Source organism: Monodelphis domestica, chromosome 4 (genome assembly GCF_027887165.1).
Source record: "Monodelphis domestica isolate mMonDom1 chromosome 4, mMonDom1.pri, whole genome shotgun sequence".
NCBI classification, from domain to species: Eukaryota; Metazoa; Chordata; class Mammalia; order Didelphimorphia; family Didelphidae; genus Monodelphis; species Monodelphis domestica.
This window is the reverse complement of record NC_077230.1, coordinates 68130928-68153658: the sequence shown is the minus strand read 5'-3', so window position 1 is coordinate 68153658 and position 22731 is coordinate 68130928. Positions and strand designations below refer to the sequence as shown.

Genomic DNA, 22731 nt, shown 5'->3' with positions numbered 1-22731 from the left:
GAAATTTAACATAAAAATCTTAATCCATATGATTTCTTGATGATGTCATTGTTGTTGTTACTGCTGCTTTTGTTGGCTTGAAGCTCTGGGGTCATATTTGATTCAAAGCACCAAGTATTTGTATTTCCTATATATCTAGTTACCAAGTTGTATGGAGTCTCCAAAGTGCCTTTCAACACATTTCCTTCCTTCCTCTCCTTTCTCTCTCTCTCTCTCTCTCTCTCTCTCTCTCTCTCTCTCTCTCTCTCTCTCTCTCTCTCTCAATTCCTCCTCCCCCCTATTATTTGTAGAACAGTAAGGGCCAAGCCATGGGGGTTTAGTGATTTGCCCAGGGTCACTCATCTAGGAATAATCTAAGGTCACATTTGAACCCAGACCCTCCCATCTCTAAGCTTGCCTCTCAATCCACTAAGCTACCTAGCTGCCTCTCCCCACCTTCTTTCTAAAGCTAGCATCCTAATTCTAGACCTCATCACTAATTGCCTGGACTATTATAGGAGCTAAGCCCTTTTAACTTTAGTCTTCCTCCAATACATCCAGAATATCCATATACATACAGCAGTACCCCCCCCTTACCCACAGTTTCAGTTACCCAAGGACATTCCATGAGAAGAAGAAAGGCAGGGAGGGGGGCTGCTGGATGGAGGTAGTAGTAGAGTATCAAGTACTTTTAGGGCAGCTGTTTGCCCATGTATCAGTTCATCTGCTTTCACATGGGAGAGGTGTGTTTAGGGTTTTTATGGGGGGTGGAGGGGGAGCTACACAGTAAAATTAACATAGGTGTTAAAAGTTAAAATGAGAACTTATAGCAATTTCAGGCATCCACTGTGGGGTCTTGGAATGTAACAACCCCCGTGGATAAGAGGGACTACCATATAGTGCTGTATAATAATATTTGTAAATATGTTAAAATGATATAATACTGTATTACTACTATATTTAATGTTGGTAATGGCTTACTGTGTTTTAATTTACCAGTTAGACTTTATTATACATATTTTTGTACATATATGTGGGGTCAGCAAGGATGTTTGCTTATATCTTATAATATATAAGAGAGAGAAGAAGTGTGTGTAGATAGCTTTTTCTAGGAGTTTGAGAGAAAGGAGAGATAGAGGATGATGACTTGAGGGATTGGATAGGATGGTTTGGATATGTTTGAAAGCATCAAGAAGAAATCTAGTTGAGAAATGATTAAAATGATAGCTGGGGGATAACTAGGGATGCAATATGCTGGAAAAGATGGGTAAGATTAAGAGGAGTTGGCTTTGGTAAGGAAAATGGTCACTTCATTAATAAAGACTGAGGGATAGAAATTTTGGGGAAAAAAGAGAAGCAGAAGAGAGAGAACTCATGCTTAGTCTCAATTTTCTCAGTAAAGAGAAAAGTATTTTTAAAAGTAAGTTGAGATCCTAACTAAAAGGAGAAAGAGAAGGGAAGGTGAGGAGAGAAGAGATGACTTCATCTTTCACATTACCATTGGACTTTCTTTTGGACTTTGCCAGATTTTCTCTTCCAGTTCAGATGAGCAATTCTTAAACAATTGATAGTCTTAGATAGTTGCAGAGGGCCCTGAGGCTGCAGGACTTACCTAGGATCACATAACTACTGTCAGCAGCATGTTTTAAACCTGGATCTTCCTGATTTCAAGGCTAGCTGTCTATGCACTGCCTCTCACTATCTATCAGTTAATCCACAACAATTAATTAAGCATGTTCTGTTAGACTTTCCTAACATTCACGTTCACTTTTTTACTAATATATTTTCAATAATCACTAACTACCGTCAGGATAAAATATAAATCTCTCAAAGGCTATGTTGAAAGGTCCTTCACACTCTTGTCCTATATTATTTTTCACAACTCCACAACACACCCTGTGCTCCATCAGGCCATTCCACTTAGGGCACCCTAAATCCTATTGATTTCTGTGTCTTGCATGCACTATTTTCCTTATCTGAAATGCCCTCTCTCTTTTCTCCTAATTAAATTTTAACCCTCAAAGCCCAGTTCAAGTCTCACCTCTTCTGTAAAATCTCCCAATTACACATTATTACACACAATTACACAATTACACTTAATTTCTTCTAGAATTGTCTTTAACATTTATTTTGGTAACCATTCACTGTTATAATTTCTGACATACATATGTATAATCTTTATATATCTTGTTACACCCAAAATATTATAAATTCCTAGTGATCAAGGATCACATATCCAAACCAGAGTTCATTATCCAACCACCATTTTCTCAGTCCCTCGGGTTCAAAACCTAGGAGTCATTCTGGATTTCTCACAATCTCTGACTTCTGCTCCACACACCCCCCGCCCCCCAATATCCAAGCTGTTGCCAAAGCCTCTTGATTTCACCTTTTGAATATCTCTGGAATATGCCCACTTTTCTCCTTTGACACTGCCATCACTCTAGTGGTGATTGTCTTAATTGCTGCAATTGCTTTCTGGTGGGACTGCCTGTCCCAAGTCTCTCCCTACTCCAATCCATTCCCTATTCAACCACTAATGTGATTTTTCTAAAATAAAGGTCTGAACAGTTTCTCCCTTTCCACCCTACTGCTCAACAATAAACTTCAATGGCTCCAAATTGCCTCTGGAAACAAATACAAAAATGGCATGCAAAACCATTCATAATCTAGCCTCCTCCTACCTTTGCAGCTTTTTAATACCTTATTCTCCAACATGTATTCTTCAGTCCTAGTTTTCACTGGCCTCCTCTCACAGATATTCCATCTATCAGCCCCAAGCATTTTGTTTTCACTGTCCTATATGCCTAGAACATTCTCCCTCCCCCATTTCACCTACTGACCTTCTTTTAAGGCCTAGTCAAAAGTCCTACCTTCAACAGGAAACCTTTCCAAAACCTTCTTATTTCCTGTTTCCTTCCTTCTGTTAATTATTTCATATTTAGCTTGTTTTGTTTATATTCATTTGTACATTGTTCCCCTTTTCTTCCCATTATATTATAAACTCTTTTAAGAGCAAAAGCTACCTTTTATTCCTTTTCGTAACCCCAGTTTTTAGCATAGCATATAGCAGGAACATAATAAAAAATGTTTTAAATTAATTGACCATATCTGGTACTCATTTTGTTTTCCTCGCATTGCCAGCCCCAGAGTAGTACTTGATTTTCTATTTGTTTTGAAAAGAATGTGGTAAAAACTTTTTTTAAAATCACAGAATAAGTAGTAATTTGGTTTGTTTAAAGGTTGGTTTTGGTGTCAGAAGAGTGTCTAGAAGACCAAACAGACTAATACTGAATGTCCTTGTGGAAGCTACAGGGGATTATAATTAGGAAAGAATGAAAGAAAATAGATACAGCGACAGCCTGCTCATATTTATATAGTTTAAGCCACTCATTGTGTGTCCATGTGGGACCTGGCATTTCTAAGGACCAACTCTGACTCTATGTTGTGCCTTGGTACTTTGTTACATACATGATTTTTTATGTATTTTGCCAACTAATGTTGATTGTACTTCCTCTTTTCTATAATTTCTCATATCTTGCTCAGTTCTTTTTCTTATTTTCCCCAAACTCCTTCACTTTATCTCTCCTTAGTGCTAAGTATCTCAGGAGTTCTGCCCCCTACTCAGGCTATCCATCTAATGCCTCTCACTCTCATGATTAACAACCTCTTTTCTTGGTAAATAGCTTAATAAAAGGGAAATTTGGAAATCAGACTTATCAAAGGCCAATTAAAATTTCTAGCTGAAAAGATAAGTGATAGTTTTATATATTTTTTTTGTTTTCCTTTTTAAAAACCTTTTTTTTTTTTGCTATGGGAATATGATTTCTTCAAATGCTCCGTTTACTCAGTTTGGGATAAAATTTCTTCTCATCAGCCTTGAAATTTGAGGGTAGTTTTTTGTTTCTTGTTTTTAATTTTCATGAACTAAGTGTATTTAAAGACATGAGCTTCCATCCATTTTCTTCCCTTGATAGATTACAACTAGTATTTAATTTGAATCATTCAGAACAAATCTGAATATACATTTTAACTTGTACTATTAAACATTTATCTTCATGGTAATATACTGTTAAATCATGCAAAACCTAATATAGCAAGAAAGCAATGACTCAGACTCACTGAATTAAAGATAAATACAGCCCTTAAAGAGACATACAACATTTTAAAAGATTCTTTCAGCCCAAACTTTAACTTACTTTAAAATGGTTATCTATTCTGAGAAAAATCCTCCTGATCCAAGTAGCATATTATTGTTCCTCAATCTAGCTTTCCATTTACTCCTGAGGAATGAAGAGGGAAATTCTGTTACCCAGTTGTAATGTCTCACCTATCAGGAGCTTGGCTATCTCCCCTATCTAGAACAAAGTTAAGAAAGATTTAGGTGGCCTCAGATACTTTCCAGCTGCATTACCCTGGGCAAGTCACTTAACCTTCATTGCCTATCCCTTACCACTCTTCTGCCTTAGAACTAATACAGAGAATTAATTCTAAGATAGGAGGTAATGGTTTTTTTGTTTTTGTTTTTAAGAAAGAATTAGGAAGGAGGCTAAAAAGACCTTTGAATCACTGAAATGGGTGTTACAAAATCCTGGCAACTAAGTAAGGCTATGTACTTTACTCAAGCCCTTTATTCAGAGCATATTAACTCTTATTATCTACATAATTGTTATGATGGGGGCTGGGACCCCTGTGTCAGTTATCAAATGACATCAGACTTTGCCCCAGTCCAGGTGTCTTGCTATATTCATGACCAAGAGAACTTTTGGGAGCTGGAACTCTCAAGCACCAAATGATATCACCCTGAGCTGTGGTCCAAGCCAGGGGTACTTAACTGGTCACCTGGCTCCCTCCAAGGAATAGCCATCGAGTGAAATTCCATGAGTTCCTGCCTATGTAGAGCTACCTACAGGTGTCTGTCCATCTTCTCTAGCCTAGCCAAGGGGAGGGGCCAGAGAGACATTGACTTTTTCTCTAAAAATCTTATCCCCCACTTCTCAGGGGAAGGCAGCTCCACTCCTAAAAAGCAAGCAGCAGCTCCACTACTACCAGCTGGAGCCACTTCTTCAGAATAAAACCAATAAAAGCTTTGCCTGAGATGAACAGAACTCGAGTGACAAATTCTTTTGGAGTGCAACTGAACCCCAAACATAACACCAACAAACTTAATTTTTCCAAGGCCATAAAAATTGCAAGAAGCAAAACAGGAAGGAGGACTGCTTCAGACAGGTATAATTTGGTAGCAAAAAATGAGACAGCAAATTGTGAGGGAAAAACGACAGACATAAGAACTCAAGTTTGTGATCTAGGGCCATTTTCTATGAGGGTGAATCTCCAGAAATCTCTTAGTAAACCATAATGGCACCACTATATTGCATACAGTACAAAACTTGATGTTCATGAGGATAATTCTGAGTTATGAAGGAGAAGCTAAATTGCTTTTAATAAACTTTTTAAGAAGGCAAGGTGGTTCTTCCTTCCCTTGGTGATTATTAGTTCCTTTCTCCTGGAAATTTTTTTGAAAATATTTTGTATTTTCTTCTTTGTGTATGTAAGCTTTCTTATCAGTATATATAAAGTTATATTATATAATAAGACTATAAGCTCCTTGAGGAGACAGGGTCCTATTTGTTTTTTTACTTTGTATACCAACCGCTGGCATTTATTATTAGATGCTTAATAAGTTCTTTTGAATTGAATGAATGTGTGATTTATTTTTATCAGAAAGAATTAAAATTAAAGAGGTTTAACTGTTAGCCAAGAGAACTCTGTCATGCAGAATGATGCTGTGATCCAAGGATTCTAGGTGGTCATGGTCTGGTTTAGATTAGCTATTTTTGCAGCAGCTCTTCCCTAGCAAAGGCTGTTTCCAACATATCCCTGTGAATGCTGGTTTATAAGAGGGCTTTGTCATCATGATAGATCATTTTGATTAAACCAAAGCAACTTTTTGTTTCTCTTCTACTCGGAGCCCTGCATAAAATTACATGTACTAAATAGAGAACAAATGAGTTGGGGAAATATAATTTTCTAAGGGAATATTTTAACCAGTGCAAGGTATAGGCTTTGAAAATTATGTATATTCTTTCAAATTTATGGTTTGTTTGGTTAATGCATCAAGTTACTAGGCATTAGGAATTTCTGTTGGGGGAAATGGTAGTCAAGTAAATGGGGCAAACAGGAAGAAATTGAAGTGTCCTGAGTTAATGCTGGCTTATAAACCCTGGCTTTTTTCTTTTCTCCCCTTCCTCATTAAATAATTAGATAGATTCTGATGGTGTATAAGTTATTTTTTAGGAATGAATTAGGAAACTTGAGTGGCTACATTAAAGGCTTTCAGCTCACTAGGGCATCTTACTGATTAGTAAATTACTACATAAATGAACTAAATGATATCCTTGTGTTCTGAAAAGGTTAATGCAACTTGCTAAAGTGTCCAGCTTAGAGCATGGAACAGCTTATGAACTGGGATAACTAAGTGCAATTCTTACTAAGTGACATTATGTATATAGCTGTCCATTAGGCACTCACTAGAGCCTGTATTTTCTTTATACAGCATGTCCCAAAAGTCTTGGTGCAGTTTTAGGCCTCCTGAGAGGAAATTAATCCCCGAACAACCAATGACATGAAGCACCAATAAAACCCTGAGCTGCCAGTCTGCAGGTTTATAGTAGAAAGAATATTGGATCGACAATGAGAAACCTGCCTCTGTGATTTGGCAGTGACCTTGCACAAATCACTTTTCACTCTGTACCTAAGTTTTCATTTAATAAAGGGGACAAACTAGGTAACATTTAAAGTCTCTTTAAATTGTAAACATCAGAATAGATATAATTTTGCATTTTCATGTTCAAAGATTGAAAGGACCTTAGAGGGAATCTATTCTAACTCCCTACTTATATGGATGAGGAAATAGAGAAAGGAATTGGCCTGTCCATTGTCACACAGATAATACTCAACAAATTCAGATTTGAATCCAGGATATCTAAGTCCAAATCTAGCTCCCTTTCCATCATATCATGCTCCCTACCTAGAGTCTATGTTCATATTCCTACTTAAGACTAGGTAGACTAACCTAGGGGCAACTAGGTGGTACAGTGGACAGAGCAGTGGGCTTGGAGTCAGAAAGATCTGAGTTCAAATCTAGCCTCAAACACTTACCCTGAGCAAGTCATATAACTCTTATTTTCATCGGTTCCTCTTCTGTAAAATGGGTACACTGGAAAAGAAAATAACAAATCACTCCAGTAACTTTGCCAAGAAAATGTAGAGTTGGACATGACTACTCTGTAGAACCTCAATAGCAGAAACTGAGATTCAGACTATCTCCATGGCTCCAAGGTCAATAGGAAAGTTCAGAATTCTTTCCACTGAAACACACTGCCTTCCTTTAAAGAAATGAACTTATATTCAAAATCTGGTTCTGCCACCGACTAACTTTGTGATCTTAGGCAAGTTACCTTTTAAACTACTTGGGCCTTATTTTCACCATTCTTAAAAGGAGGAAATTTAACCTAAATAGACTCCAAGGTCATTTCCAGCTTTTTAAGTCTGTAAGCCTATGATTTCTGTACTCTTGCTACTTTACATGTAGTTTTGAGTAATTTTGCTTTTGATAGGGGTAAGATGATAGAATAGTTTCTGTTCCCATTATAATTTCAGTAGTACTGTGCCTGATTTAAATTGTGTACTGCTGCTAAAATGCTTCAAGATTTCACTATATCTTTTTATAAACTCTCAATCTTGTAATATCTTTCTTTTCTTAGGATATGAACGAGTCTGCCAAACAAGAAGATATTTTGGAATCTACAACAGATGCTGCAGAATGGAATCTAGAAGTGGAACGTGTACTACCACAACTGAAAGTCACGATTCGAACTGATAATAAGGTATGGTGAGACAGACAGAGGCATGATGGTGAAGATAGCTGCTCCTGTCAATACTACTATAATAGTGCCCCCTCCCATTCTGGAAAAGCAAACCAGACTCATGCCTAGGTGGAAAAGCCAAATATTATCATTCTCATTCATTTCTCTTTGTCCCTTCTCTCCTCTCTCCCTCTCCTTTTTGAACCATTGTATACCCATAGCAGAATGGCATGAGGGACTTTGTTCTGAAATTCCAAAATTGTTGAAAAAATCTTTTAAGCTAACACCTTAGTGCTATCCCAGAATGGGCCTAGAAATCTCTTTCAATTTAGAGTTGAAAAAACTAGCTTCCTGGACTTTAATTATTTTAGTACTCTTTTCCTAGAAACCAACGTGATTTAGGAAAGAAGAAACATTTTTTCAAAAGTCATGTAGCTATTATTTAAGATGGCTCATATTTGCTTATTTCAGGGGTATTCTTTTATCTCCTATATGTTAATATTTGTCGATACGAATTTCTTTTTCTCTTACTTGATCATTCTGAAATTTATTGAAATTTCATTTAGAATTTACTCCTCTTTTTCCTAAAATCCTTGTCCCAGGCTTTGGTTATATCAGAAGAAATTAATTAAATTAAAAGCCAATTTGTTATGATGCCAGGTAGTGTGTTATAATAAAATATTAGTAAATTAAATTAATCAGGTACAATTTAGTATCATGAAGAAATAAATTAATTTTGAAAATTTTTATAAGCAAACTCTTTAACTTAAAAAATCTCTTTTGTTGCCTCAATATGAATATTTAAAATATATTGCCTATATGTGTATTAAAAGTTTATTTATATCTGTTTTTCCACCACACATTCTATGTAATACAACTAATAATAAAGAGTATAAATCATAAGTGGTTCTAGTATTCAGAAAATTAAGTCCAGAAAAAATATATAGGTTCAATCCTGTAGCAACATATTTTATGACAAAAAAGTTTCTGCATAACAAAAAATTTCTGGGTCCTTATTAATACCCAATTCTCCTTATAATCCAATAAGACAGAATCACAGTATGTTAAAAAGAATTTGTATAATAAGATTTGACCTGTCTGTATGTGATCTTATAGCAGCTTATCCACATTATAGGCATAGAACCTAGCAGGAAATAAGTAACCTCATAATGCTAGCTCTTATAAGCTCAGTTTTTAAAGGGGATTAGCCAAAACTTTCCAGCTTTAAAAAAAAAAATGAGACATGAAGTAGATGTGCTACTTTCAGGATCAACAAATCCAGCCAGTATCAGGGATCTTTATGGTGATCAAGCTAAGGAACAGTGGACTTGGACTGAAGAATTGCCAGGAGATGTCCAATGGATTGGCCTACAATTCCTCCATCCTTTTCAGGCTTCGTGTGAACTTTTTGACTCAAGTTTTGTAATATATTTAAAAACTATATATGTCCTGTTTGGTTAAATGGTGTTGAAATGTACAAAGAAAGAAAAAAGATGATTTCCTTCAAGGAGCATCTGGCAGTAGTTGGTTATAAAATGATGAGACTATGGGAAGTGAGTGCTGAATGAGTCAGAGTCATAAAGCTGGGGGAAAAAGTACTTGATGTAGTTTCATTTTGGGGAAGGTTTTGGAGAACTTTGAGGCAAAGCACACTAAAATGATATGGTGGCAAAATGTGGGATTTATAACTGGGATCAGGGCTTATACATTTTTTCCCCGTGTAACCTGAAGCTTGGTAATTTAACCTCCCTAGGCTTCTGTTTCTTCATTCATAAAGTAAAGCAGTTTAACTAGATTTTCTTTAAGGGCCCTTCCAACAACTTTAAATGCTATGTTCCTATTAGCTGTTGGAATTAGGACAGGGATGTTGTTTCACAAAGAGATGTTAAAAACTATTAATCTACTCAGTGAAAAATAATATCTATTACCTGTTAATAAGACATAACAGATTAGTAGATAAGTTTTGAAATGTGAATTCTCTAGGTGATCAGTAGCCTTGTAAATAAAAAAAAATTCTCAAAGTATTAAGGAAAGCAAATTATAAGTAATGAGAGTTGAATAGCAAGTTTGGTGACAGTGGTACTTGAATTTGAAACTAGGGATTGATATTTCTGTTTGGCCTTGTTATTAAATTGGTTGTTAAACAAACTGATAGAAGAAAAAGAAAAGTTAGTACTAAAAGAAAATGGAGCAGTATGTAACTATAAAGTTGTTGAAACATAAGGAAGTGGCTGTCAAGCTATGAAGAGGAGGTGATAAAGGATTTTTAAAAAGAAGCTTCAGTACATTAAAATATCTGGAGGTCAAATTCCCAGAGCATATAGAATATACTTGTTGAGACTCAATTACAAAGTGCTCCTTAAAAAAAATAAAGAACAACTTATTTTAGTTGTTAATTCCACTTTAGACTGAAAATGCTTATGGCTTGACAAAGTGACATTTTTGTTGTTCAATCATTTAAGTTGTGTCAGACTCTTTATGATCCTATGGACATCTATCCATGGGGTTTTCTTGTCAAATATACTGGAATGGTTTGCAGTTGCTTTCTCCAGTAAAGTGACAGTACTTTCAAAACTAACCTACACCTTTAGTGCTCCACCAATTAAACTATCAAATAAATTGCAGAAATTAATAACAAAATTAAGTTATAGAAACAAACAGTCTAGAATATCAAGGCAGGGAATGAAGGGGAAATAGTCCTTTCTGACCTTAAGCTATAATATAAAGCAGCAGTCATCAAATCTATATGGTGTTGGTTAAAAAGGAGAGTAGAAGATCCACAGAACAGGAGAAATTGGACAAGGGAAAATCAGAAATAATGGAACTGTCAAATAGTGTTTAATAAACCTAAAAACATATATTATTTGAGAAATAACTCCTTGTTTGTAAGAACTTCTGGGAAAATTTGAAAGGCAAAATATTGTAAAATTGAAAACAAGCAAGACTCTAATGAAGAAATCTGAGAAGTCTCCACATTTCCTTCCCTGTTCCCCTCTCCCAATCACCTGCCCCCAGCTGCCTTTGCAGACGTGGGAGATTTATGGGTATGGAACATTATACATTAAAAATATTTTTAATATATGGATTGATTTTGCTGCATGGTTTTTTCCTCTTTTCCCTTATTTTCTTTTTCCCTAAATTTTTTTTTATTATATGTGAGGAAAAATTAGGTGATGTAAAAAGAAAAGATACCAATAATTTTTAAGGTACTTGGGAAATAAAAAGTATAACTATTCACATAGAGTTTGTTTTTTTAAAAATCTCATTCAGTAAGAAGTATGCAATCATTCCACTAGCATTTAAGTGTCCACTAGGTGCTTGACACTGGGGTACAAATGCAAAAAATATGTATTTGCTACTCTCAGAGAACTTGCATTTTATCAAGAGATATAAAAATCTACATAAGCATATAGAGCATAAATAAAAAGAAAGTAAATTCAAGGTAGGTAGGGAGAGAAATGCAGTAGCAGTTGTGGGAGAATCAGGAAAGGCTTTAAATTAAAATTGGTCCATGAACTGATTCTTGAAGAAAGAGAAAGATTCTGAAAAGACCTTCTGAGAAGGTGCAGAGTATATTCAAGACATGAAGCACAAAGAGAGAAAGAAGAGAAGAGTGCAAAGGACACAGCCTAGGTTAGTTAACACTTATGATTAGAGATCATAATATGGATGAAATGAGCCAGCAAAGGACTTGTCAGATGGGTAGAAGAATCAGAAGAGAATAATGTCACAGAAGCCCAGAGAGTAGATTATAACCAGGAGGAGAGTGTGTCAACTAAATACGACAGAAATCAAGAAAATAAAGGATTGTGAAAAGATGATCATATTTGGCAATTAGTAAGTCATTGGTAATATTGGATAGAACTTAGTTGAGTGGTGAGGTCACAATTACAAAGGGTTGAGTGAAGAATAAGTAAGAGCCAGGGAGTAGAAACAGTGAGTGGGTATAGATGGATTTTTTCCTAGGAATTTGGCTGGGGAAAAAAAAAAGGAGAAATACAGAATAGAGTCAAGTGAAACTTTTTTGTTTTATTTTGTTTCTTGTTTTTTGAAAGATTGGGAGACCTGATTGCACTTAAAATCAAAAGAGGTCAACAAGGACACCAAAGGAAGAGAGCAGCTTTGGAAGTGGAGAGAATTGAGACTGAGGGTGTAGGGTACTGATTGGCTCTAGATGAGTATGGGACAGGATAATTCCACTGAGCTAGGTTTCTACCGACATGCACATCAGACATAGACAATCTGGGGCCTTAGTTTACAAGACTGTGGAAGAACCCCTGCCAAGGGCCATCTACTTAATATTTAATGGGACCCTTCATAGACTGACTTTAGAAAGTGGAGGAAATGATGGATAAGGGAGATATAAAGTGGAAGAGAGAAAATTTAACCTACACTAAAAGTCTGGAGACTAGAAGACTATTAAGAAGAAGAAGAAGAAGGAGAAGAAGAAGAAGAGAACAACACCAATCTATTTGGAGCTAAAATGAAAAAAATGTGAAGTTCTGAAGAGAGGCAGGATCTCTGGGTCATTTGAAGAGAAAACAGATACTTGTCATCTAAGGAATGATGCAATGATAAGAGCTATCATTTGAAAAGCCATCCTGTAAAGTTAAAAAGAGAAAAATAGTACTAGTTGGTGACTTTTAGAACAGGGGCAGCAAAGCAGATATCTGCCAATCTGTTAACAAGAGAATAGTCTTCTGTATTCCTAAGGCTTGGAACCAAGACATAGCCAAGAATCTCTTAAGCCTTGTTCAAAAACAAGAAAAAGAGAAAAAAAACTTGACTGCTATCTATTCATGGTGATTCATACCCTCAAGGAACCTAACAAATATTACCCAATATTACAAGGACACTTTCTAGCCAACAGCTCCAGACCATTTGGACTCCACACTGGCCTTCATGCCTGTTTCCTTTCCACAGGAACCTTGGATTCCATCCCTAGAACCATTCTGGGCTCATGGGTTCCCTTTCACTTTTATCTTGTCTGGAACCAGGTCTTTTCTGCACTTGCAGATTAGTAGCTCCAAACCATGTAACCTTATTCTTAATGCCCTCTTCCCCACCCATTCTGTAACTCCTGCCTTTCCATCCCTCCACCCCCCATTTATTTATCTTCCTCATTAGAACATAAGCTCTTTGGGAACTCCATAGAGTTTGCTTGCTTCTTGTTGTATTCCTAGTACCTAGCACACTGCCTGAAATATACTAAGAATTTAGTAAATACTATGATTATTGAAGTTAGAGCACTTCATGAAACAATGTACAGACACCCAGAAGTTCACATTAGAGGAACCTGTCATACTGGCCAGGGCGCCCTCAAAGGGAGAGTTGCGCCGAACAATGGGTAGGCACAGAATTTATAGGAATACAGATTGACAGGTGCCAAAGGAAAGCATTGGTGAATTCAAACAAATTCATATATGTATATTTCCTTATAGGGGTTAGCAGAAGCAAGCAAGTATCTCACAGAAGCAGATGTTTGTGCTCTTAGCATTACTGCAGGACGGGGTACATTTCATTGTTATCAGTGGAGGCATTTCCTACTGCCATAAATTTAACCATAGGCTAAAATGAATCTGAGCCTTTAAGGCTCCCCACCGTGGGAGGCCTGGAATTATAGACTTTTGTCTACTTCACTACCAGGCTAGCCATCTGTCTTGAACAAAAATAACTGTAGACCCTAAGGGTCTCCAAGCCAAGATGGCTACCTTGAATGGCAGTAGACTGCCCAATTCCCATATACCTACTCCAGAAAAAATCTAAAATATAATAAAAGACCAAATAATGTTCAAGAAATTTAATAACACATTATAAGGGACAGCTAGGTGGCTCAATGGATAGAGTGCTGGGCCTCGAGATGGGAGGCCCTGAGTTCAAATGTGACCTCAGACACTTCCTAGCTGTGTGACTTTGGGCAAGTCACTTAACCCCAATTGCCTAGCCCTTATCATTCTTTGGCCTTGGAACCAATACACAGTATTAATTCTAAGACAGAAGGAAAGGATTAAAAAACGACTTTTAGCAAATGATTTCACCACTCTAGAACTGTACAAAAAATCAGCTTCAAGTCCTTGAAATGTTTACTGTTCCTGGAAGGGCCTCTAGCAAAGCCAATACCAGCCTATGCAGACTGATTAGTAACCTTCTAGAGCAACCAGAGATGATATAGAGATGTGTATCCTACAAGGCTTTCTATCTGTAGACTGCAAGAGTGGAAGAAATCCATAACATGAAGGCTCTGTGCTTGGCAGCCCTTAGAATGGAATACTCTAAGGCTCTACATTCGGTAATGAGGCAGTGTAGAGGGCCCTGAAGATCCATGAAGAATTAACTCTGTGAGGTAGAGGTCAGCATAGGAACTTAAGGGACTTTTGAAGAGACCAAGCAAGACTAACATCTACCAAAAGTGTACCTGGGGATGGAGTTTACTCCTGACATAAAAACTCCATTTGAAGAACCAAGACTTGATCAATGATACATGTAAAACCCAGTGGAATTGCACGTCAGCTATTGAGGGTGGGGAGGAGGGGAGGGAAAGAACATGAATAGTGCAAAAATGGAAAAATATTCTAAATTAATTAAATAAAAATTTTCAATTGAAAAAAAAAAAAAGAACCAAGACTGGAGAGATGAGTAAACCAAAGAAGACACAGAAAGAGAGAGTAAATACCCTAACAACTTCAAGCAGAGACTTTAAGGAAGAAATGAATTTTACATAAGGATTACATGAATTCAAAGAAGAAATTAAGTAAACTTTAAAGATGAAATAAAAATTTTGTAGGAAAGAATTAGAAGGCAAATAAAATAAAATGGCTTTGGAGAAAATGTGGTAAACTTTACATATTTCCTGAAAATTAGATCAAACAAAATTTAATGTAGCCAAGAGACAACAAATAATATTATAATTAAGGGGAATTGAGAACAACTTCTGTGAAAGGTGGATTTTCACCCAGGACTTAAGGGAAGCAGGGAAGAGATAAGGGAGAGGAGCATTCAGCCAAGAAGGCATAAATGACAGCAAGTGAAAATGCCGAGAAATAGTACAATGTCTAGAATGGCATTGTACTAATGTACAAGGAGACCAGAGTATTGAAGAATATATAGAAATTTTTGAAACGTTAGAAGTCTAGGAATGGGAGGGGGCTAGCAGAGTTCAGGTTGGGGAAAGTATTATAAAGAGCTTTGAATGCCAAGGGATTTTCTCTATTTAATCCTAGAAATAAAAGGGAACCACTGGAGTTTATTGAGTAGGGAGATGACATGGTAAAACCTGTACTTTTGAAAAATCATTATAGCAACTAGAGTGGATGATGACCTGGATGGAGAGAGACTTGAAACAGGCTGACCAAGTAGCAAACTATTGCAATAGGCTAGCATGAAGAAAATGAGGGCCCGTACCAGGGTTGTGGTGATGTCAGAGAAGAGAAGGAAGTAGATTGGAGAAAAGTTTAAATTATACCAAACTGAATTACTATAAAATTTACATCTCTTCATCTTATCTGAAAGAACATTGGGTCAGACTTCGTTATGTGATTTCCTAGCTACCATGTCCACAGCTGCTGTCAGAAAAGGAAATATGCATGGTAAGGCCCTAAAGTTATTATAATACATTTTAATAAACTAACCAAGGAACCATTTCAAACAGTATTTCATAAACATTTTCAAACCTATATGAGAGAGACATTCATCCTGGTTCTTCAAACCTCAGTTCAGAAGCTGGGTTTTAATAATTACACAGAAAATAGCACTTTCCATTCATCTTTAGTGTGAGTAAAGAGGAGCATTAAAGAGGATTTTTCCCACTTAACATTTAGTAGATCTGCATACCCTAGTTTTTAGGAAGAATTAGAGTTTGAAAACAAGAGTCATGATTTTAGTGTAACTTTGTTCTTATCATATTTATTTTAATAGCAAAATTCAAGATTTAGACAGTTTTCAATATACCCACCTTGTTAAGTTTTAAAACATTTGTTCTTTAATATTTAAGTATATCATCATTTTTAGTTTGAATTTTCATAGTGAAAATGCAATGCCTGAAAGTTATTAGATAATCACCAGGCTTTAGAAATTCCTATTTTTAGGCAATTTTGCCTATATCAGTTATTTCCAATTGATATCAAAAGAATTTCCTTTCTGAATATTTCAGATTGAGCAAATGGTAAATGCAGCCAGAGGACTACATTTTTATATGATACAGATTGGTTAGAAAAATACTATAATAAAGTCAGACAACTTCCATTAAACTTGATATAGTAAAATAGAATTATACACTAGACTGTTTACAAGGTCCTAATGAATACAAATTATCTGTACTTTTCTCATGCCAAATAAACAAATTTTATATGAAAAACACATTTTTCAAGCTTCTTTTAGGAAATTATCTCCTCAAGCATTCACTTTCCTCTTTGAATTTGAGCAGCTATGCTCAGAAACCACCTCATGTTCCATTCCTGTTCACCTTCTGGCTTAAATAAAAACTCTTATTTTGGCTAAAATGATAATCTTTTGCATTACACTTAACATCTAGAGCAATCAACAATTAAAACTTTGTCTTTAAGCCCTTCTGTGCAGGCATGCAAACACATGCACACAGAAATAGATTAAATTCTCTTTGGGATCAATGTATCTCACTTTTCATTTAAATTCATTTTTGACTATCCTGGAGATGGGGAAGACAAGTAATAAAGGGCAACCATTATATAAATCCATTATGGATTTCTTTTAAATGGCCTTGGACCAGTTCTAAATCAATCCCAGGTTTAATTGGCATCTCACCAAACCCTTTACCTTTTTGGCCTTCTGGCAAAAAGTTCAATTTTGTTCCTTACTCTGCTTGCCAGCAACAAAGTTAAAGCCCCTTTTCATTTCTTCTCTGCATATTACAATGCCTATGCTTTGACGGTATACAGCCTAATCATACTCTTGGCAGCATACAGAATCTCCATTTTGTGGGTTATCCATAGTTTTCATCGTCATCCAACATCTCCCTGTTCTTTGGCACTCAAACCATTATCACCTTTTGCTTCAACCTTATTTTAACATGAGCTTAACATTCAATTTTTAATCTGCCAATTTCAAATTTTCTCCCTGCTTGCAGCCTTTTCTCTACTTATTTAGGAGGCAAGTAATCAATGTAAAACCCATTAAAGATTGGAAGTCATGCAAAACATGTTTTCTTATTAGAAATGTTGCCCAAAAAAGGCAAGAAAAATGAATTAAAAAATAAGCTTCAGTATGCACTACATCAGTTCTCTCTCAATGTAGACATTTGTTATCCTTTAAACCTTTGGAGGTAACATAAGTCTTTTCACAGTTGATTATCTTTACAATATTATTGGTATTTTGTACAATGTTCTCCTTGTTCTGCTCATTTCATTTTGCATCATTTTCATATAAATCTTCCCATGTTTTTCTGAAAACACCCATTTTGTCATTTCTTGCAGCACAATTATATTATATCACAACCATATACCACAACTTGTTCAACCATTCCCCAGTTGATGGATACCCCCTCAATTTCCAATTCTTTCCACTACAAAAAGTTGTTATAAATATTTTTGTACATATATTCCCTTTTCCTTTTTCTTTGATCTCTTTGGAGTACATAATAATAATGGTATTTCTGAGCCAGAGTACTCATAATTTTATAGATCTTTGGGTATGGCTCTAAATTGTTCTCCAGAATGATTAGAACATTTTACAACTCCACCAATAGTGCATTAATTCCCACTTTTTCCCCCTCCCATCTTTTATCATTTTCCTTCTCTTCATGGTAGCCAATCTGATAGGTGTAACTTGCATTTCTCTAATTAGTAGTGCTAACATTTTTTTCATACAACTATTTATGGCTTTGATTTCTTCTGAAAATTGCATCAAACAAGAAATAGCTCTTTCTTTTATAAATTTGATTCAACTACTTGTATAGTTAAGAAGTGATGTGTTTATCAGAGAAACTTGCCATAAAATGTTCTCCTCAGTTTCTTGTTTTTCTTCTAATTTTGACTATATTAGTTTTGCTTTTAAAAAAATTTTAATTACATGTGATCAAAATTATTATCCATTTTGCCTCCTGTGATTCTCTCTCTTGTTTGGTTATAAATTCTTATTCATCCATAAAAAGGGTATTTTTTTCCATGCTCTTCTAATTTGATTATGTCATCCTTTATATCTAAATCATGTAGTATGCCTCTTTTAACCTTATCTTGATATACAATGGGAGATGCTGGCCTATGTCTGGTTTTTACCAGACTGCTTTCTAGCTTTCCCAGCATTTTTTGTTGAATAGTGAACTCTTATGGAACACTAGATTACTGTGGTCATTTACTTCTGTATATTGTGTAACTAAACTATTCACTGATCAGCTACTGTTTCCAGTACCAGATTGTTTTGCTGATTACTACTTTGTTATATACTTTGAGAGCTGGTATTGCTAGGCTACCTTTCTTCACTTTTTAAAAGTTGATTTCATCATTATTCTTGACATTTTGTTCTTCCAAAATGGATTTATTATCTTTTTCTAATGCTGTAATATAATTTTTAGTAGTTTGATTGACATGGCACTAAAGTAGTAAATTATTTTAGGTTTATGTCACTTTTATTACATCCGCTTAACTTAATTGTGAGCAATTAATATTTTTCCACTTGTTTTTATCTCTTTACTTATGTGAAAAGTATTTTGTAATCATATTCGCATAGACCCTGAGTTTTTTCTCAGCAGATGGATTCCCAAATATTTTATATTGTCTGCAGTTATTTTAAAATAGAATTTTTCTATCTTTTGGTACTGATTTTTTTTGGTAATATATAAAATATATAAATATATAAAAAATAAACTGCTAATCAATTTATCTATTTATTTTATATCATGCAATTTTGCTAAAGTTTCAACTAGTTCTTCAATTGATTCTCTAGGATTTTCTAAGTATATAAGCTTATAGTCTTTCTAGTATTGAACCAGCCATGTATTACATCCATAAATCCTGCCTTGTCATATCATACCAACTCTGCATTATATATTGCTGTAGTTTCTTCACTGATATTTTCTTTAATATTTTTGTATCAATATTCATTAGGGAAATTGGTCTACAGCCTACTTCCTCAGTTTTTGCTCTTCCTGGTTAATGTATCAAAACCATATTCATTGAGTAGCTAGCCTTTGTTTTTCTTCTGTCTTAAAATTGATACTGAGACAAAAAGAAAGGATTCTTTTCTAAAAATTGTCATAGATGGGGGGAAGCTGGGTGGCTAAGGGGATTGAGAGTCAGGCTTAGAGATGGAAAGTCTTAGGTTCAAATCTGGTCTCAGACACTTACCAGCTGTGTGACCCTGGGCAAGTCACTTAACCCCCATTGCCTATCCCATACCACTCTTCTACCTTATTGACTCCAAGATGGAAGGTAAGGGTTTTTAAAAAATTGTCATATGTGGAATTAGGTAGGTCTCTTACCAATTGTTTAAAACAATTTATGTAGTGTTAGAATTAATTATAGAATTTACTTGTAATATCATTTGGTTCTGGGAATATTTTTAGGGAGTCATGCCTTGTATAATTTCTTTTTCTAGGATAGTATTATTTAAATATTCTATTTCCTCATTTGTTAATATGGACAATTTATATTTTATAATATTCATTTCACTTGTCAGGTTTACTGACATCAAATTTAGTAAAACAATTTCTAATAATTGTTTTAATTTCATTTTCATTGGCTTTGTATTCACCTTTTTTTGGTATTGATAATTTGGTTTTCTTCCTTTTTGAAAATCAAATTAACCAGTGATTTATGCATTTTTCATGAAACTAGCTCTTAGTTTTATTTATTCAATGTTTTTTTTTAAGTTTTCATTACTTATTACGTTCTTTGATTCTCATTTCTATCACCTTTAATTAGGGTTTTTCAATTTGATCCTTTTTCTAGTTGTATGCCCTATTCATTGATCTGCTCTTTCTCTCTTTTATTAATTTAAGTGTTCAGAAATATAAATTTCCCCTTAAGTATTGCTTTGATTGCATCCCATAAATTTTGGTATTTTGTCTCATTTTCATTATCTTTAATGAAATTATTGATTCTTTCTATGATTTTTTTCTTTGACCTACTCATTCTTTAGAATTACATTATTTCACTTCTATTTAATTTTTAAACTATGCTAATGAAGTCCTTTATTGTATTTACCTTCTGAAATACCACAATTTAAACCTTCTACTCCTTTGTCATAATATGGCTAAATCTTGTGTGATTCTGACTGTGGCTCTACAATATTTGAATTGTTCCTTGCTGTTTACTCCATTTCCTCCTTAGCCTGAGAACTCTGGAATTTGGCTGTTATATTTATTGGAGTTTTCTTGGAATGTCTTTCAAGAGGTTTATTTGTGGATTCTTTCAAATTCTGTTTTGCCTTCTGATTCTCAGATACCTGGGTAATTTCCTTTAAAAATATTTTAAAATGGGGGCAGCTGGGTAGCTCAGTCGATTGAGAGCCAGGCCTAGAGACAGGAGGTCCTAGGTTCAAATATGACCTCATACACTTCCTAGTTGTGTGACCCTGGGCAAGTCATATAACTCCCATTGCCTAGCCCTTACCACTCTTCTACCTTGTATCCAATACACAGTATTGATTCTAAGACAGAAGGTAAGGGTTGGGGGGGAGGTATATATATGTGTGTATATATAAAAATAATTAACATATATACACACATAATTAACATATACACATATATGATTAACATATATAATTTCTTAAAATGTGATGTGTGGGCCTATGTAGGCCAGTAATTATATTATCTCTCAGCCAGTTTTCCATAACATTTATTTTCCCATTGAGATGTTTCACCTTTTTTTTTTCATTCTTTTGATTTTGCTTTATTATTTCTTGATGTCTCATGGAATCATTAGCTTTCACTTAACCAGTTCTTATCTTTAAAAAATTATTTTCTTCACTGAAGTTTCGTACCTTTTTTCCATTTGGCCAATTCTGTTTTTTGAAAAGTTATTTTCTTCAATATTTTTGTGCCCTCTTTATCTAACCTTTCATCCTTTTTTTCATATTTTTCTTGTATTGCTCCCACTTATTTTTCTAGTTTTTCCTCCAGTCTCATTTTCAAACTTTTTTTTGCTCTTTTTTCACCTCTTTAGAAATTCTTTCATCTCTTGTAAGACTTCATTTTGGGACTGGGTCAAGTCTGTTTTTTTCCTTTGAAAAAGACTTTGCTTGTAGATGTTTTCACATTGTGGTCTTCTGAGTTTGTATCCTGAACTTTCTAATCATCATAGTCATTTTTCTATGGTCAGGTTCTCTTTTGCTATTGTTGTTTCTTTTTTCAAGCCTATTTCTTGACTCCAAATGTTAGGTAAGAGTTTGGCTTATTTTGGGGAGGAGAGCAATGAGTCCCTGTCCTAAGCTTTATAGTTTTTTTTTTTCTTGCTACTGTTTTCATAGCTAGTTATAGAAGTCTGTAAGTATTCAGTGCTTCACTGGTGGTATAATCTGGGGAGAGATATGGTCCTTGCTTTCCCGACCCTTACTCAAGTAGGGCCCCTTGCTTTCTTGCCACACAAACTTAAGTACCCTTCTCTGTCCTGGAACTGCAACCAGGAACAAGGACCCCTTCTCCATCTCTTTCCTGGATTGTGACCTAGAATTGGGTAATAAGCACTAGAGTTGTCAACCAACACTCAATCCTGTTCCCATTACCAACATAGGGGTCCCCTGTAACCTCTTTCTGACAACATGTCCAATTCCCCTTACTATCTCTGGGTAATGAGAGCTTTCGGTATTGATGGTGCTATCTAGCCGCTGATTCCAAGTCCAGTAGCTGTTGTTGCTATATTCCCAGCTAATCCCTGCTCCAGTGCAATATATCTCTCCTTCCAACCTCTTAAGTTGTTCTAGACAATAAAAATGGCTCACTTCAGCCTTTTCTTAGTTTTGCTCCTCCAGAATTTGATTTGATATGTTATAACACATTTTTTTTAATTTTATTTAGTCAATTTGGAATATTTTTCCTTGGTTACAAGAGTCATGTTCTTTCCTTTACCTCCCCCCACCCCTCCTGTAGCCGATGCACAATTCCACTGGATTTTACATGTGTCCGTGATCAAAATCTATTTCTATATTGTTGATGTTTGCACTAGGGTGATCATTTAGAATCTACATCCCCAGTCATATCCCCATCGACCCATGTGATCAAGCAGTTTTTTTTTTCCTGTGTTTTTACTCCCACAGTTCTTCCTCTGGATGTGGATAGTGTTTTTTCTCATAAATCCCTCCAAATTGTTCTGGATCATTGCATTGCTTCTACTAGAGAAGTGCATTACATTCAATTTTACCACAGTGTATCAGTCTGTATATAATGTTCTCCTGGTTCTACTCCTTTCACTTTGCATCAATTCCTAGAGGTCATTCCAGTTCACATGGAATTCCTCCAGTTCATTATTCCTTTGAGAACAATAGTATTACATCACCAACATATACCACAATTTGTTTAGCCATTCCCCAGTCAGAGGACATCCCCTCATTTTCTAATTTTTTTCCACCACAAAGAGCACAGCTATGAATATTCTTGTACACGTCTTTTTCCTTATTATCTCTAAACCCAGCAATGCTATGGCTGGATCAAATGGTAGACTTTTAGTGCCCATGGGGCATAGTTCCAAATTGCCCTCCAGAATGGTTGGATCAATTCACAACTCCATCAACAATGCATTAATGTCCCAATTTTGCCACATCCTCTCCAGCATTGATTACTGTCTTTTACTGTCATGTTAGCCAACCCACTGGGTGTGAGGTGGTACCTCAGAGTTGTTTTGATTTGCATTTTTCTTATTATAAGAGATTTAGAACACTTTTTCATATGCTTATTAATAGTTTTTATTTCTTTAACTGA

General features: G+C 35.3%; 1 protein-coding gene across 1 annotated transcript in view; it reads left to right on the top strand.

Annotated features, from left to right (window-relative positions):
• IFT57 (intraflagellar transport 57) overlaps positions 1-22731 on the top strand; it is an 84876-nt gene that overhangs the window by 24523 nt on the left and 37622 nt on the right. The window contains exon 6 of the mRNA XM_001362089.5: positions 7746-7868. Coding sequence (XP_001362126.1) covers positions 7746-7868 — 123 coding nt within the window. The remainder of the gene's footprint in view (positions 1-7745; positions 7869-22731) is intronic.